At 43.0% G+C, this 18,835-nt stretch overlaps 1 protein-coding gene across 1 annotated transcript in view; it reads left to right on the top strand.

Moving 5' to 3' along the window:
* oca2 (oculocutaneous albinism II) overlaps window positions 1-18,835 on the top strand; it is a 509,488-nt gene that overhangs the window by 399,105 nt on the left and 91,548 nt on the right. The window contains exon 22 of the mRNA XM_073041884.1: window positions 11,453-11,546. Within this exon, the coding sequence (XP_072897985.1) occupies window positions 11,453-11,546 (94 nt within the window). The remainder of the gene's footprint in view (window positions 1-11,452; window positions 11,547-18,835) is intronic.

The raw sequence follows: 18,835 nt of genomic DNA, 5'->3' as shown, positions 1-18,835 counted from the left end.
CATATCTTGGCTACTGTTTGGAGACTTGTATATTACTCCCATTAGGGTCTTTTTGCAGTTTCTCAGCTCTACTCACAAGGATTCTACATCATCTAATCCCATGTCATGTCTTTCTAAGGATTTGATATCATTTTTTTAGCAACAGGGCCACCATACCCCTCTGCCTACCTGCCTGTCTTTTCAGTACAAAGTGTATCCTTGGATGTTAAGCTCCCAACTATGATCTTTCAGCCATGACTCAGAGATGGCCACAACATCATACTTCCCAATGTCTAATTGCACTGCAAGATCGTTTACTTTAATCTGTACACTGTGTGCATTCAAATATAAAACCTTCAGTCTTGTATTCATCGCCCTTTTTGATTTTGGCCCCTTGTTACACTTTAACTTATCCTACTGACTACAATTTTGCCCTATTATCTGCCTGTCCATCCTTATAGTCTCACAATGCTTTGCACCTAGTCATACATCAACTACCCCATTTTCAACCTTTTCACTACAGTTCCCATTCCTCTGCCAAATTAATTGAAACTTACCCCAACAGCTCTAGCAAACCTGCAGGCAGGGATATTGGTCCCCCTTGGGTTCAGGTTTAACCCTTCCTTTTTGTACAGGACATAGAAACATAGAAAACCTAAGCACAATTCAGGCCCTTCAGCCCACAAAGTTGTGCCAAACATGTCCCTACCTTAGAAATTACTAGGCTTACACATAGCCCTCTATTTTTCTAAGCCCCATGTACCAATCCAAAAGTCTCTTAAAAGACCCTATTGTATCCACCTCCACCACAATTGCCGGCAGCCCATTCCACACACTCACCACTCTCTGAGTAAAAAACCTAACCCTGACATCTCCTCTGTACCTACTCCCCAGCACTTTAAAACTGTGTCCTCTTCTGGCAATCATTTCAGCCCTGGGAAAAAGTCTCTGACTATCCACACGATCAATGCCTCCCATCATCTTAATACATCTCTATCAGGTCACCTCTCATCCTCCGTCGTTCCAAGGAGAAAAGACCAAGTTCACTCAACCTATTCTCATAAGGCATGCTTCCCAATCCAGGTAACATCCTTGTAACTCACCTCTGCACCCTTTCTATGGTTTCCACATCCTTCCTGTAGTGAGGCAACCAGAACTGAGCACAGTACTCCAAGTGGGGTCTGACCAGGGTCCTATATAGCTGCAACATTACCTCTTGGCTCCTAAATTCAATTCCAGGATTGATGAAGGCCAATACACCATATGCCTTCTTAACTACAGAATCAACCTGCGCAGCTGCTTTGAGCGTCCTATGGACTCGGACCCCAAGATCCCTCTGATCCTCCACACTGCCAAGAGTCTTACCATTAATACTATATTCTGCCATCGTATTTGACCTACCAAAATATACCACTTCACACTTATCTGGGTTGAACTCCATCTGCCACTTCTCAGCCCAGTTTCACATACTATCAATGTCCCGCTGGAACCTCTGACAGCCCTCTACACTATCCACAACTCCTCCAACCTTTGTGTCATCAGCAAATTTACTAACCCATCCCTCCACTTCCTCATCCAGGTCATTTATAAAAATCACAAAGAGTAGGGGTCTCAGAACAGATTCCTGAGGCACACCACTAGTCACTGACCTCCATGCAGAAAATGACCTGTCTACAACCACTCTTTGCCTTCTGTGGGCAAGCCAGTTCAGGATCCACAAAGCAATGTCCCTTTGGATCCCATGCCTCCTTACTTTCTCAGTAAGTCTTGCATGGGGTACCTTATCAAATGCCTTGCTGAGATCCATATACACTACATCTACTGCTCTTCCTTCATCAATAGGTTTAGTCACATCCTCAAAAAATTCAATCAGTCTGGTAAGGCACGACCTGCCCTTGAAAAAGCCATGCAACTATTCCTAATCATATTATACCTCTCCAAATGTTCATAATTCCTGCCTCTCAGGATCTTCTCCATCAACTTACCAACCACTGAGGTAAGACTCACTGGTCTATAATTTCCTGGGCTATCTCTACTCCCTTTCTTGAATAAAGGAACAACATCCACAACCCTCCAATCCTCCAGAACCTCTCCCATCCCCATTGATGATGCAAAGATCATCACCAGAGGCTCAGCAATCTCCTCCCTTGCCTCCCACAGTAGCCTGGGGTACATCTCAGACAGCCCCGGTGACTTATCCAACTTGATGCTTTCCAAAAGCTCCAACACATCTTTCTTAATATCTACATGCTCAAACTTTTCAGTCTGTTGCAAGTCATCACTACAATCACCAAGATCCTTTTCCATAGTGAATACTGAAGTATTCATTAAGTATCCCTGCTATTTCCTCCGGCTCCATAGACACTTCCCCACTCTCACATTTGATAGGTCCTATTCTTTTACGTCCTATCCTCTTGCTCTTCACATACTTGTAGAATGCTTTGGGGTTGTCCTTAATCCTGCCTGCCAAGGCCTACTCATGGCCCCTTCTGGCTCTCTTAATTTCCTTCTTAAGCTCCTTCCTGTTAGCCTTATAATCTTCTAGATCTCTAACATTACCTAGCTCTCTGAACCTTTTGTAAGCTTTTCTTTTCTTCTTGACTAGATTTATTACAGCCTTTGTACACCATAACTTCCCTGTCTCATTGGAACATAGCAATGCAGAACTCCACACAAATATCCCCTGAACATTTGCAATGTTTCTTTCATACTTTTCCCTGAGAACATCTGTTCCCAATTTAAGCTTCCAATTTCCTGCCTGATAGCTTCATAATTCCCCTTACTCCAATTAAACACTTTTCTAACTTGTCTGTTCCTATCTCTCTCCAAAGCTATTGTAAAGAAAATAGAATTATGATCACTATCTCCAAAATACTCTCCCACTGAGAGATCTGACACCTGACCAGGTTCATTTCCCAATACCAAATCAAGTACAGCCTCTCCTCCTGCAGGCTTATCTACATATTGTATCAAGAAGCCTTCCTGAACACATCTAACAAACTCCACCTCATCTAAAACCCTTGCTCCAGGGAAATGCCAATTGATATTTGGGAAATTAAAATCTCCCTTTACGACAACTCTGTTATTATTACACATTTCCAGGATTTGTTTCCCTATCTGCTCCTTGATATCCCTGTTACTATTGGCTGGCCTATAAAAAACACCCAGTAGAGTTATTGACCCCTTCCTGTTTCTAACCTCCACCCACAGAGACTCCATAGACAATCCCTCCATGGCGTCCACCTTTTCTGCAGCCGTGACACTATCTCTGATCAACAGTGCCACGCCCCCACCTCTTTTGCCTCCCTCCCTGTCCTTTCTGAAACATCTAAAACCCGGCACGTGAAGTAACCATTCCTGTCCCTGTGCCATCCAAGTCTCTGTAATGGCCATCACATCATAGCTCCAAGTACTGATCTCTGAGCTCATCCGCTTTGTTCACAATAATCCTTGCGTTAAAATAGACACATACCTTCCCCAGAATGATCCCAGTCTGGAACCCTGCTCCCTCAACCAACTCATCTATTAAATCACCCTGCTTTTACCCTCACTGGCACATGGCACAGGCAGCAATCCTGGAGGTTCTGCGTTTCAGCTTTCTGCCAAACTCCCTATATTCTCTGATCAAGACCTTCTCCCCTTTCCTACCTACAGTACTGTATGTCATTGTCACCAATGTGTACACAATTTCTGGCTCTTCACCCTCCCCCTTTAGAATGCTGTCAAGCTGACCTGGGACATCCCTGACCCTGGCACTTAGGAGGCAATATATCATCTGGGTGTCCCTTTCACGTCCACAGAATCTGCTGTCTACTCCTCTAAGTACGGAATCACCGATCATGACCGCACTGCTTTTCTCTCCCCTACCCTTCTGAGCTACAGAGCCAGACTCAGTGCCAGAGACCAGGTCACTCGGACTTCCCTGTCCCCCCAGTAGCATCCAAAATGGTATGCTTATTACTGAGAGGAAAAGCCACAGGGGTACTTTGCCCTTTTCCTTTCCCTCTCCTGATGATCACCCAGTCACCTGCCTCCTACAACTTAGAGGTCACTAGCTTTCTGTAGCTCCTATCTGTCTCCTCCTCATTTTCCCATCTGAACCAAATGTCAGCGAGCTGCAGCTCCACTTCCTTAACACAGTCTCCATGGAGCTGGATCTTGATGCATTTCATTCAGATGTAGTTACCAAGGAGACTGGAGGTCCCACATCTCACACAAAGAACATAACACTACCTCCAGACCCACTTTCAATGCACTAGACATGTACCGACAGAAAATAAAACTTACTAGAAACTTCCTTATTTACTGGTCCATGCTTGCCCAAACCTGTTCTCGCCTAAGCCTGTTGAGCCTCTCGCCGAGAAGAAAAGGCGAATGTGCTCGAGCTCTTCTTAAACCTTGCGCAGCGTCACCAACGAATGACCTCTCACACTGATTGCCACCCGCCGAGAGAAATAAATGGACTTAACAATTCGCACGCTGATTGCTGCCGGCTGTGGAAAAAAATGGACATGTCTATTGTCTGCTTGTCTTGAGTTATTTTTATAATGATACACAAGTAGGTCATTCGGACCATCAGGTCCACGTGGTTCCAAAGGGAGCAGTCCTGTTTATCCCGTTCCTCCTTATTTTCCTGTCTCTCCCGTTCTCTCTACCTCTCTATCTCCTGCATGCCCATTTCCATTTTGCCATTAACCTACAGTAAGTGGTAGTTGCTCAGTTCTGGAGCAGTGAGGGACAGAATAAATGCAATCATTGCCAGTGATGTCCACATCCTACAGTACGAATGACATTTTAAAAATATTTTGATCATTGCTGTCTTGCTAATTATTCAGGTCTGATCCATAAATGGGATTGTATTGATGATTAGAGCCCTAGAATTCTGCAGCATGGATATAGGCCCTTTGGCCCAACATTCATGCCAGCCAGGTTACCAACCTGAGTTAGTCTCATTTCAGCTTGCTTAGGTGAAATCCTTTCCTATCCATGTATGTGTCCAAATGTCTTTTAAATGTGATTGGACCCACATCTACCACTTCTTCTGACAGCTCATCCCATATATCCTCCACTCTCTGTGTGGAAAAGTTGCCTCCCAGGTTCCTTTTAAATCTTCCCCCTCTCACCTTAAAACTATGCCCTTTAATGTTAGGCTTCCCTACCCTCGAAAAAAGGCTATGGGACTGTTCACCTTATCTGCACGCATCAGGATTTTATATACTATTATAAGGTCATCCCCTCAGTCCCCTGCAGGGAAAATAGTCCCGATTTATCCAGCTTGTCTTTATAACTCAAGCCCTGAAGCCCACAATACTCAATTGATCTAAATTTTGGTGCATGGCACCAGTATCTTCACACCCTCATCCATCATCCACACCCTCTGCAGTTGTTTAAACTGACTATTGTTTGCAACCATATCAAAATAAACGGGCAGACTATTATTTAAATGGGGAGAGAATTCAAAGTTCTGAGATGAAACGGGACTTGGGAGTCCCCGTGCAGGATACCCTTAAGGTTAACCTCCAGGTTGAGTCGGTGGTGAAGAAGGCGAATGCAATGTTGGCATTCATTTCTAGAGGAATAGAGTATAGGAGCAGGGATGTGATGTTGAGGCTCTATAAGGCACTGGTAAGACCTCACTTGGAATACTGTGTGCAGTTTTGGGCTCCTTATTTAAGGAAGGATGTGCTGACATTGGAGAGGGTTCAGAGAAGATTCACTAGAATGCTTCTGGGAATGAGAGGGTTAACATATGAGGAACGTTTGACCGCTCTTAGACTGTACTCCTTGGAGTTTAGAAGAATGAGGGGGGACCTCATAGAAACATTTTGAATGTTGAAAGGCATGGACAGAGTGGATGTGGCAAAGTTGTTTCCCATGGTGGAGGAGTCTAGTACGAGAGGACATGACTTGAGGATTGCAGAGCCCCCATTCAGAACAGAGATACGAAAAAAAATTTTTAGCCGGAGGGTGGTGAATCTATGGAATTTGTTGCCACGGGCAGCAGTGGAGGCCAAGTCATTGGGTGTATTTAAGGCAGAGATTGATAGGTATCTGAGTAGTCAGGGCATCAAAGGTTATGGTGAGAAGGAGGGGGAGTGGGACTAAAGGGGTGATTGGATCAGCTCATGATGAAATGGTGGAGCAGACTCGATGGGCCGAATGGTCGACTTCTGCTCCTTTGTCTTATGGTCTTATGGTCTAAAATATAGACAGGGTCGGCACGATAGCATAGTCATTAGCATAACACTTTTACAGTACCAATGACCTGGGTTCATTTTCCGTCGCTGTTTGTAAGGAGTTAATACTTACTCTCCGTGACCACGTGTATTTCCTCTGGGAACTCAGATTTCCTCTCACAGTCCAAAGTCATACCGGTTAGTAGGTTAATTGGTCATTGTAAGTTGTCTCGAAATAAGGCTAGAGTTAAATCGAGGGTTGCTGGGTGGCAACCTATTCCTTGCTGTATTGCAATAACCTCCAGAGGAAAGTGAGCTGAAAAGTTGTCTTAAAAGCTACATTTACATATGTACATGCAGTGGCCATGTTATTAGGTACCTCCTGTACCCAACAATAAAGTGGCCACCGAGTGTATGTTCATTGCCTTCTGCTGCTGTAGCCCATTCATTTCAAAGTTCAACATGTTGTGTATTCAGAGTTTCTCTTCTGCACACCACTGTTATTTGAGTTACTGTCGCCTTCCTGACAGCTTTAACCAGTCTGGTCATTCTGCTGTGACCACTCTCACTAACAAGGTGATTTTACCCACAGAACTGCTGCTCACTGGATTTTTTCCACAACATTCACTGGGAACTCTACAGACTGTTGTGTGTGAAAATCCCAGGAGATCAGGAGATTCTGAGGCACTCAATCCATCCCATTTGGCACCAACGCTCACTCCATGGTTAAAATCATTTAAATCACATTTCTTCCCTGTTCTATGTTCAGTCTGAACAACAACTCAGCCACTTAACCATGTCTGCATGCTTATATGCATTGATTTGCTGCCACATGATTGACTGATTGGATATTTATATTAACGAGTAGGTGTACAAGTGTATCCAATAAAGTGGCCACTGAGTGTAGTTGACTGATGTGACTCAGTAAGATCTTATCAGAGGCTTGGTACAAAGGCATGGAATCTGCTCACTCTTGTGTTTTGAAATCTGTGACAAATGCCAAGCAACAGTTATACCACCTAGAGCCCACAGACTGAATTGTTTTTCACACAAAACTTTTATAAGACCATAAGATATAGGAGCAGAATTAGGCTATTTGGCCCTTTGAAACTGCTCCGTCATTTCATTGTGGTTGATCCATTTTTCCTTTTAGCCCCAATCTCCTACCTTCTCCCCGTATCACTTCATGCCCGGACCAATCAAGAAATTAGAGAGAGTACAGAGGAGATTTACTAGAATGTTACCCAGGTTTCAGCACCTAAGTTACAGAGAAAGGTTGAACAAGTTCGGTCTTTATTCTTCGGAGCGTAGAAAGTTGAGGGGGGACTTGATAGAGGTATTTAAAATTATGAGGGAGATAGATAGACTTTTTCCATTGAGAGTAGGGGAGATTCAAACAAGAGGACATGAGTTGAGAGTTAGGGGGCAAAAGTTTAGGGGTAACACGAGGGGGAATTTCTTTACTCAGAGAGTGGTAGTTGTGTGGAATAAGATTCCAGTAGAAGTGGTAGAGGCAGGTTCAATTTTGTCATTAAAAAAAATTGGATAGGTATATGGACAGGAAAAGAATGGAGGGTTATGGGCTGAGTGCAGGTAGGTGGGACTAGGTGAGAGTAAGCATTCAGCACGGACTAGAAGGGCCGAGATGGCTTGTTTCCATGCTGTAATTGTTATATGGTTAATATCAACCTCTGCCTTAGATATACATAAGGACCTGTAGCGACAAATTTCACAGATTCACCACTCTCTGGCTAAAGAAATTCCTCCTCATCTCCATTCTGAAAGGACACCCCTCTATTATGAGGCAGTGTCCTCTGGTCTTAGACTCTCTCACCATAGGAAACATCCTCTCCACATCCATTCCATCGACCTTTCACCATTCAATAGTTGTCAATGAGGTCACCCTTCATTCTTCTGAATTCCAGAGAATACAGGCCTAGAACCATCAAATGCTCTTGATATGACAGGCCATTCAATCCTGGAATAATTTTTGTGAACCTTCTTTGAGCTCTCTCCAGATTCAACACATCCTTCCTAAGATAAGGGACCCAAAACTGCTCATAATACTCCAAGTGAAGCCTCACCAGTGCTTTATAAAGTCTCAACATTACACCCTTGGTTTTATATTCTAGTCCTCTTGAAAAGAATGCGAACACCACATTTGTCTTCCTCACCACAGACTCAACCTGCTAATAGGATCAGCCATGATGGAATGGTGGGACAGACTAGATGGGCCAAATAGCCTAATTCTGCTTCTATGTCTTATGGTCTTAACCTTTAGGGAATCCTGCATAAGAACTCCCAATTCCCTTTATGCCTCTCTTTATTTAGAAAATAGTCAACCCTTTCATTTCCTCTACCAAAAAGTATGAGCATACACTTCCCGACACTGTATTCCATCTGCCATTTCTTTGCTCATTTTCTTAATCTGTCTGAGTCCTTCTGTAGCCTCTCTACTTCCTCAAAGCTATCTCTCCTTCCACCTACCTGTGTATCGTCTGCAAAGTTTTCAATAAAGCCATCAATTCCATCATCCAAATCATTGACATATAAAGTAAAAAAAAAATTGGTCCCAACATAGACCCCTGTGGAACACCATTAGTAACCAGCAGCCATCCGCTCTTTGCCTCTTACCAATCAGTCATTGCTTTACGCATGCTAGAATCTTTTCTGTAATACCGTGGGCTCATAGCTTATTATGTAGCCTCATGTGTGGCACCTTGTCAAAGGCCTTCTGAAAATCCAAGTACACAACATCAACCAATTCTCCCTTGTCTATCCTTCTTGTTATTTCTTCAAATAATTCCAACAGATTTGTCAGGAAGGATTTTCCCTTGTGGAAACCATGCTAAATACCAGGTACCCTGAGACTTCATCCTTAAGAATTGACTCCTACATCTTCCCAACCACTGAGACCAGACTAACTGGCCTATAATTACCTTTCTTCTGTTTCCCTCCCTTTTTGAAGAGTGGAATGACGTTTACAATTTTCCAGTGTTCTGGAACCATTCCCAAATCTAATGATCCTTGAAAGATCTTTACTAATGCCTCCACAATCTCCAATCTCTTCAGCCACCTCTTTTAGAACCCTGGGGTGTACACTATCTGGTCTAGATGACATCTACGTTCAGATTTTTCAGTTTCCCAAGAAACGTCTGCCAAGTAATAGTAACTTCATGCACTTCACAAGCCCTGACTCCAGTAACTTCCAACATACTGCTAATGCTTTCCACAGTAAAGACTGATGCAAAATACTTAATTATTTTGACTGCCATTTCCTTGTCCCTCATTACTACCTTGCCAGCTGGTGGTGTAGTGGTATCAGAGCCGGATTTCAGAGCGAAGGTTTCTGAGTTCGAATCCAGCCGGCCCCTTTTCATGCTTTCCATCTGTGCTGGGTTGAGCATCGAGCTAGCAACTTGGCCTCATAAAAACAAGAAAACCTGCTAAAAAAAAAAAGCCATAACGATGGCATCCTGATGACTCCACTAGGACTTAAGGGCTTTCTTCTCCTCCTTCTCCTCCCCCCCCCCTCTCTTTCTCTCTCTCTCTCTCTCTCTCTCTCAAGTTAGTTGCCTTCTGTTGGCCTGTACACATCAGACTTCCAATATAACTCGGAGTCCTGCCATGTGCAGAAGTTCGCTGATGACACGGCCATAGTGGGGTGTGTCAGGAATGGACAGGAGGAGGAGTATAGGAAACTGATACAGGACTTTGTGATATGGTGCAACTCAAACTACCTGCGTCTCAATATCACCAAGACCAAGGAGATGGTGGTGGACTTTAGGAGATCTAGGCCTCATATGGAGCCAGTGATCATTAATGGAGAATGTGTGGAGCAGGTTAAGACCTACAAGTATCTGGGAGTACAGTTAGACGAGAAGCTAGACTGGACTGCCAACACAGATGCCTTGTGCAGGAAGGCACAGAGTCGACTGTACTTCCTTAGAAGGTTGGCGTCATTCAATGTCTGTAGTGAGATGCTGAAGATGTTCTATAGGTCAGTTGTGGAGAGCGCCCTCTTCTTTGTGGTGGCGTGTTGGGGAGGAAGCATTAAGAAGAGGGACGCCTCACGTCTTAATAAGCTGGTAAGGAAGGCGGGCTCTGTCGTGGGCAAAGTACTGGAGAGTTTAACATCGGTAGTGCTCTACATAGCACCATCCAGTGACAGAGAAGCAACTTCAGTGACAGGTTGCTATCGATGCAATGCTCCTCAGACAGGATGAAGAGGTCAATACTCCCCAATGCCATTAGGCTTTACAATTCTACCGCCAGGACTTAAGAACTTTTTAAAAGCTATTATTAATGATTTTTGAGATAGTGATTTAGATGTATATCATATTTTTTACTGAGTTAAGTATTGTATGTAATTAGTTTTGCTACAACAAGTGTATGGGACATTGGAAAAAAAAAGTTGAATTTCCCCATGGGGATGAATAAAGTATCTATCTATCTATCTATCTATCTATCTATCTATCTATCTATCTATCTATTTAAAAGCTTCCTAATACTCTAACTTCCCACTAATTTTTGCTCTATTATGTGCCTTCTCTTTTGCTTTTATGTTGGCCTTGACTTCTCTTGTTAGCCATGGTTGTGTCATCTTGCCATTAGAATACTTCTTCCTCTTTCGGATGTATATATCCTGTGCCTTTTGAGTTGCTTCCAGAAATTCCAGCCATTGCTGCTCTGCCATCATCTCTACCAGTGTTCTTTTCCAATCAGTTCTGGCCAACTCCTCTCTCATACCTCTTTAATTCTCTTTACTCCAACTTCCATAGTACGTTGAACACTACTGGATCAAAATTGACCTCAGCTGTCTTGAAAAATGTGTTTAATTTCCATTTTCCTCCTAAACATAATGTCTCTAATGCTGTGTGCATGTGACACTGCTGCAAACACTACAAGTGGCACAGTAGTGGAGCAGATAGCCCAATGCTTTACAGTGCCAGCGATTAGTGTTCAATTCCCGCTGCTGTCTGTAAGGAGTTTGTACGTTCTCCCCATGACTACATGGGTTTCCTCCAGGTGCTGTGGTTTCCTCCCACATTCCAAACATGTACAGGTTAGGGTGAGTAAATTCTGAGCATGCCAGGAGCATGGTGACACTCGTAGGATGTCCCCAGCACGAATCTTGGAGTGCTTTGGTTGCTGACGCAGAATGACACACTTCACTTTATCTTTCCATGTTGCAATGCACTTGTGACAAATAAAGCTAATCTAATCTAATAAATTTTTCATTGCACCTGTGCATACGTGCACTTGTCCGTATGACAATGAACTCTTTTCTGTAATAGATTCCTGTGCTGCTAAATCTGAGCCAGGCTGCTGATGTAAACCTGCCTGTGAAACCTCTGATTTTCGCCCTGGCAATGGGAGCCTGCCTGGGAGGTGAGTGACAGCGTGGTATTAAATCACCCTAGAAGACGGTCTATTTCATTAACAAGAGGCAATAAGGTTGTTCCATCAAAGTGCATGGCAGATGAGTTCCTGAAATTTTAACTGAAATGTGTGGTGTCATTTTTCTCGTCTTCAATACTTCTCCCACTGACAGCAGCACTGAATATGATGAAGTTTCTTTCTACATAGGAACCAAATTAGTGAGAGAAAATCCTTGGTGAAGTTCGTACGTGGGAGTTTTTGTAAGTGTGATTGCTGGGTGCTCGTTGCTTTCTTCCAGCTTTTATGCCTGACCCTCCATTGGTCGGGTCGACCAGGGATGTTGCACCCCAGCTGTCTACGTAATAAACAAGCCAGCGCAGTACGATATGGAGAGCAAATTGTTCCCAGGTTTTATGAATCAGGGAATAAACTATAAAGATAGTTACTGATTTCAGAATTTGTCCTATGAATGTTTGATCTGAAGAATTGTTGACTCCTTACCCCCATTTTATCATGCGCTTGTTCAGCCATCTTCCCACCCTCTTTGAAATGTTAAAACTCTACTTCCTCTTCATTTCTAAGCAGATCAACTACTTCTTAGAAAAAAGTACTTGTTTACTGGGAAGCCAGTGTTCCTTGTCCATACTTGATTGAACTGAATGGCTTGCATATGACATTGGAACTTTTAAATTACATGCAAGTCAGACCAGGTGAGGACACCATTATCATTCCTGATGATATTACTGAACCAGATGGGGTTTCACAACAATCTGGACAAATCACGGTCACCATTGCAGATATCATATTTTCCGTTTAATTCCAGATGTCACACTTAATTTCCTAAATTTAATTCCACAGGTATTATTGTGGGATTAAACTTATGGATAGACTCCGTCTACCATTGCTGCAAAGCACTGTAAATACCTCAAACCACTTTTTATAATGCTGTTTGTTTATTCCAGATGTGCACTGTTTGCAGATTATCTGCAGGTTATTTTGATTTTCATCTATGGGTTACAATATAGAATGCAGCCTGAAGCCCACTATTCCTGTGAAGGTGCTTTTCCAATTTCATTCTGATCCCTCATGATTTTGCTGTAGCTTTACTTTTTCTCTTTTGCTTTGAATATGTACTCATTTTGGTGTAAGTGTGAAGCCCTGGCATGATAGTAATGTTAACCCCTTGCCAGCCATTTCTGCTTTACTTCCATGCCGGAAACATGAGCACAGCTTCCATAGTAGATAGGTGAAGAGGCAGGTCATGTTGAAGAAACAGGGAGTCTGCAGGAGGACTAGGACAGATTAGGAGAGTGGACAGAAAACTAACAGATGGAATACAGTGTAAAGAAGTGTATGGCCCTGCACTATAGTAGAAGGAATAAAGGCATAGACTGTTCTCTCAATGGTATAGAAACATAGAAACATAGAAAATAGGTGCAGGAGTAGGCCATTCGGCCCTTTGAGCCTGCACCGCCATTCAGTATGATCATGGCTGATCATCCAGCTCAGAACCCTGTACCTGCTTTCTCTCCATACCCCCTGATCCCTTTAGCCACAAGAGCCATGTCTAACTTCCTCTTAAATATAGCCAATGAACCAGCCTCAACTGTTTGCTGTGGCAGAGAATTCCACAGATTCACCACTCTCCGTGTGAAGAGAATGGGGAATGAATGTATGGGGAATGAATTCAGGAATCAGAAGTGCAAAGGGTCTTGGGAGCCCCAGTGCAGGATTCCCTAAAGGTTAACTTGCAGGCTGGGTCGGTAGTAAGGAAGACAAATGCAAAATTAGCATTCATTTCCAGGAGGATGCAATGTTGAGGCTTTATAAGGCATTGGTCAGACCACTCTTGGAGGATTGTGAGCAGGTTTGGGCCCCATATCTTCAGAAGGAGAGGGTACAGAAGAGGTTTGCAAGAATGAAAGGGATAATTTATGAGGAGCGTTTGATAACTCTGGGCCTGTACTCATTGGAGCATAGAAGAGTGACAGGGGTTCTCATTGAAACCTATTGTTCAAAGGCCAGGTTAGAATGTTTTCAGTAGTTGGAAAGTCTTGGACCAGAGGGCACAACCTCAGGATGGAAGGACACCCATTTAGAACAGAGATAAGGAGGAATTTCTTTAGCCAGAGTATAGTGAATGTGTGGAATTCACTGCCACGGACTGTCATGCAGGCCCAGTCATTTGGTTAACTTAAAGCTGAAGTTGATAGGTTCTTGACGAGCAAGGTTGTCAAATGTTACAGGGAGAAGGCAGGAGAATGGTGTTGAAAAGGCAGGTAAATCAGCCATTATTGAATGAGGGAGCAGACTCAATGGGCTGAAGGGCAGAATGGTTTTATTGTCATAATCTGATGCTTTAGAATTATCCTTTTCATTTATTGTATATCGCTACCTCTCATATTCCCTCAAAAGCCTCCTAACAATTTTCCTCAAGCTCTTCCACTTTTTCCTAAATGTTTCGGTTGCAGCCTTGTGGCTAAATTGTCTACATTCTGCTTTTATGTACTGCCCATGTGGTGTAATGAGATACAAAGAATTGAATGGTCAATGAAGGGATTGATAGCAAACTATCCCGGAGCCAGACCAGTAGTGGTAAACATGCATAATGCATTCATGTGTTGTAAAGGATAAGATAAATGGACTGGTTTGAGGGGTATATTATTTCTCTGCAGAATATTATTATGATGAATATGTTTTAACATAAGGCTTCAAGCTTTGGCAGAAGAAAATGATTAATACATAATAGATGAGTAAAAGCGAAGTCTTTTGATTACACGTCCTTGCAGTCAGCCTCATTAAAGACACAACTGTGGTCAGGATAAGAGTCAACGGTTTCAGGAATAGATTCTGAGAACTCAGGTTCTTCAGAAAAATGCAATGATAATGTAGCAGAGAACAGAGAGAAAAATCATAACACAAGCAATCCCGTAGATGCTGAAAATTCAGAGTAACAGACAAAATCCTGGAGAAACGCTGCAGGTCAGGCAGCATCTATGGAAAGGAAATGAAACATTTTTCTTCTGGGCCCAAGGTGCAAAACCCAGTATGTATATCACATAACAGCACATAAAATAATTTTAACAGATAATAAAAAAGTCTGTAGATGTACATGTTGACATAAAGTGTATATATGATATATAGTTAAATATAAAACAGTATCATGCTATCGGAGGAAATCTGCAGATGCTGGAAATTCAAGCAACACACACAAAATGCTGGTGGAACGCAGCAGGCCAGGGAGCATCTATAGGGAGAAGCACTGTCGACATTTCGGGCTGAGACCCTTTGTCAGGACTAACTGAAAGGAAATATAGTAAGAGATTCCCCTCCCCCTCCTACTTTCAAATCTCTTACTATCTTACTATTAGTGTCGATAGATGCTGCCTGGCCTGCTGTGTTCCACCAGCATTTTGCGTGTGTTGCTCATGCTATCGGTCCTGTCATAATAACATGTTCAGAAGTTTCATGGCCTGGGGAAGAAGCTGTTCCCCAGTATATCAGTCCTTATTCTTATGTTGCTGTAACTTCTGTCTGATGGCAGGAGGTCAGAGAGTTTGTGAGGCGGTTGGGAGGGGCTTTGTGAATGCAGTGCTCCTGGATGGAGAGTGGGGTAGGAGAGAGTCCCTGATGATTCTCACAACAGTCCTTACAATCCGTTGCAGGGTCTTGTTGTCGTATGCCTTGCAACTCCCATACCAGGTGGTGATACATCTGGTCAGGATGCTGTCAACATAGTGAATATTTTGGGCTGAGATTCTTCAATAGGACTTATAGCTGTTCAGTTTGTATATGATTGTGGATAGCAATCACTCTATGTATTGCATGCCATCAGCCCACACAAGTACATTTCTCAGCAAGTGTAACAATAATAAACCAAAACCCAACTACGTAGCATAAAATCTTCAATACAAGTCATAGATACATGAGTTGGAAGCAATCAAAGTTTTTTTTAAATAACTAGTTCATGGGAATTAGCTACCTCAGCCTCATGATATGTTAATAAAAGGCATAGGTTTATGCTAAGGGGCAAAATGTTTAGAAGGGATTTGAGGAAGAACTTTTTTCATGTAGAAATATTTCAATTCTGCCTGAAAGTAGAAGGTGCTTTCACAACATTTAAGATGCATACAAATGAGGACTGCAAGGCATGGAGGCTTTGGACCACGTGTCAGTAAATGGGATTATAGACTGCATAATGGACCAAAGGTCCTGTTTCTACACTGTACAAGTCTATGTAGAATGATTGTAGAATTGATGAATGGCTCAGAGACAACTATAAAAGTAACCTGAAGCAGATACGTTAGTCCCCAGAGAATAGTGAGAGCATTCATATTCTATAATGTCTGGCAAACAAAGCAGAGAGCACTCAGATCTTGCAGATGAACAAACCAATGAGGATACAGTTAAGGTAAATGCAAGCAGGCTTTTTCAACTGATGTTGGGTGAGTCTAGAAGTAGAGGTCATGAGTGTTATGGTTTGTAACTCTAAAGCATAAAACTAATTGAAAACAAAAACATGAAGCCAGGAATGTGTGTCTTAGTTTCATTTTTACCTATGACGTGGTAGCTTGATGACATACACTATGCCATTCACTTACTTCAAAGGTCGAATTTAATGTCAGAGAAATGTATACAGTATACATCCTGAAATGCTTTTTCTTTGCAAACATCCATAAAAACAGAGAAGTGGCCCAAAGAATGAACGACAGTTAAACGTGAGAATCCCAAAGAACCCCCCAGTTACCTCCCTCCTGCGCGTAATCAGTGACGAGCAACAAGCCCCCCTCACCCCACTGCCAAAAAAAGGTGCATCGGTACCATCACTGAGCCCAAGCGTGTGCTAAGCAATAGGAAAGACACAGACCAAAGTTACCCCAAAGGCTTCGCATTTCATCCGACATTCGACAAACCACAGATTCTCTCTTTCCCTGGCAAGCAGGAGACACAACAACAACTTGCTGGTTTATGATGTTAAAAGTCTGTTTCATCATTTTTTTCGAGCTCTGTGTCCGAAGGTTGCAAAGACCTTGGGTGTTCCGGCCTCCCTGATGACACACGAGTCTCCTGCCGTGACACCGGCCCTCGATCCACCCGTCTCCAGAGCCCCGAGATCTTAGGCTTCCGAACACAATCGAGACTCTCAGGCCAAACCCTTGGCATGTCGAATAGCGGCCAGACATGGAACCCCGAGAATGGGTCCCATTCCTGCGAAGAACTGAAGCCTGTGTGTAACTCCAGGCCAAGGTCTTCAAAAGAACCCTGAAAGGGAAAAATAAAGATATTAAAGGTGGAAATAGAGCTGTTTCCGAAGGTTATACTTATACATATAACCTGTAATGAATTATTTAAAGAAACAAAAGATGCTTAATCAACAATATACTTACAATATTACTCAAATATTACTGAAATATTAAAAACACAACTCTCCTTACTGCTTAGCTATAGACTTGAACTCAATGTAGAATGCATCTCAACTGCATACACACTGTACTATATAAATCAACTTTTTTTTAAACAGACATTCACAGCATAGAAAATTTTAAATTGTCTCATTCAGACCTAAAGATTTAATTGCTGTTGAGGATTTCTTACTCTTGTGGGATCACGCCTTTCCTGACAAGCAGAAGGGGATCACTTTGCCTGGCAGGTGAGACTTGCGGCTGTGAAACGATCCCAGGTTCTGGGGCCTCCTCTGTGATGGGTATGGGAGTTGACTCTGCGACTGCAGGAGGTGGTTCTGACAGCCCTGGACATCTTTCTTCTGGAAGTGTTGGCATGGCAAGCTGCTCGATCTGCTGATCTATCCCAGGACATCAGACTATGCTTCAAGTCAAAGCTTTCATTTTGATCATGCCTAGTTATAGCTCCTCCAAAATGTTAGCTCTCAGCTTGAATGGCGCCGGAACACCTGTCCAGGGCAATTTCATCCCGGCGCTGGTAAAGACTGGGGGAACTGGAATTCTGCTGCACATTCCAGACATTTTGGGTGGCCATGTAGACCTGAGACAGTGTGAGACTTTTCTGATTTCCCTTTGCGCCATCTCTGCCGTAACTGGGAGACCCTCCATTTGTGTCCTCCAAGAAACAGAGTCCATCTCTGCATTAATGCTGCTGCTGTTAGTGGAACACCCTTCTGTGGATTGAAAATGGACACCAATGGTTGATGATCAGTAATGAGGATAAACTCTCTCTCGTGCAAGTACTGGTTGAAATGTTTTACATCCCAAACCAGACTCAGGGCCTCTCTGTCAATCTGTGCATAATTTTCTCTGCAGGAGTGTGATGCAAATGCTATGAGGCATTCACTTCCATCTCTTATAACATGGCTGCACCTACACATAAGACAAGACATCACAGGCAAGCTTCACTGGATGGTACAGATCATAATGTCTAATGTCAACACTTCCTTTGTCTTTTGGAAATTGATAAATCCGAAAAAGGACTGCAATAGTGCCACATCCTTTGACCTTGTGGCATCCACCACTGCTTGTATTTTGTCAGCACACTTGTGTAGTCCTTGTGTGTTTAGTGTGACCACAGTAAGTGATGCTTAGTTTAAGGTACTCACACTTGATGTGTTGTGCTCAGAGCTGATAACCTTCTGATCTTTTTAACACTGTCTTGATATTTTGGAGATGTTTCTTGTTATCCTTACCGGTAACAATGATACCCAGGTAACACTGAGTGCTTGTGCAGCCTTGTGGCATCCAGTCCATAGCTTTCTGACAGAGTGCAGGTGCAGATGCTACTCCAAAAATAAGCCTATCATAGCAGTAAAGCAGCTTGTTTGTGCTTATGGTGAGAAGCACTTTGGACTTTTCTTCCATTTTGTTCTGTAGATGGGCCTCAGCTAAGTCCACTTTGCTGAAGTGTTATCTTCCAAGAAATGTTTGGAAATACAGTATATCCTCTATCCTGGGCAGAGAGTATTGCTCTACTTTCAGTACTGGGTTGATGGTGACCTTAAAATCACCGCAGATCCTGACAGACCCGCTCTTCTTGGCTAGCGAGACCACCGGTGTTGCCCATGGGCTCTGCTCAACCTTTGACAGAATTCCTTCCGCGTCCATGTGATCTAGCTCACTGGCTACTTTATCACAGATGGTATAAGGAATGGGCTTTGTGAAACTCTGGTGTAGCAGTTTCATTTAAACTTTTGAATTTTCCAATATCGTCCTTGAACACTGCTGTGGCATCATCCAGTATCTTTCTTAATTTGCTTTCGGTTGACTCTATTACAGGGGATATGGCATGTGGATGGTGGATGGATCTCCAGTCAACCGTAATGATGGCCC

Source organism: Hemitrygon akajei, chromosome 4, assembly GCF_048418815.1.
Source record: "Hemitrygon akajei chromosome 4, sHemAka1.3, whole genome shotgun sequence".
NCBI classification, from domain to species: domain Eukaryota; kingdom Metazoa; phylum Chordata; class Chondrichthyes; order Myliobatiformes; family Dasyatidae; genus Hemitrygon; species Hemitrygon akajei.
The sequence above is the reverse complement of the archived record's forward strand: the minus strand, read 5'-3'. Positions and strand labels throughout refer to the sequence as shown.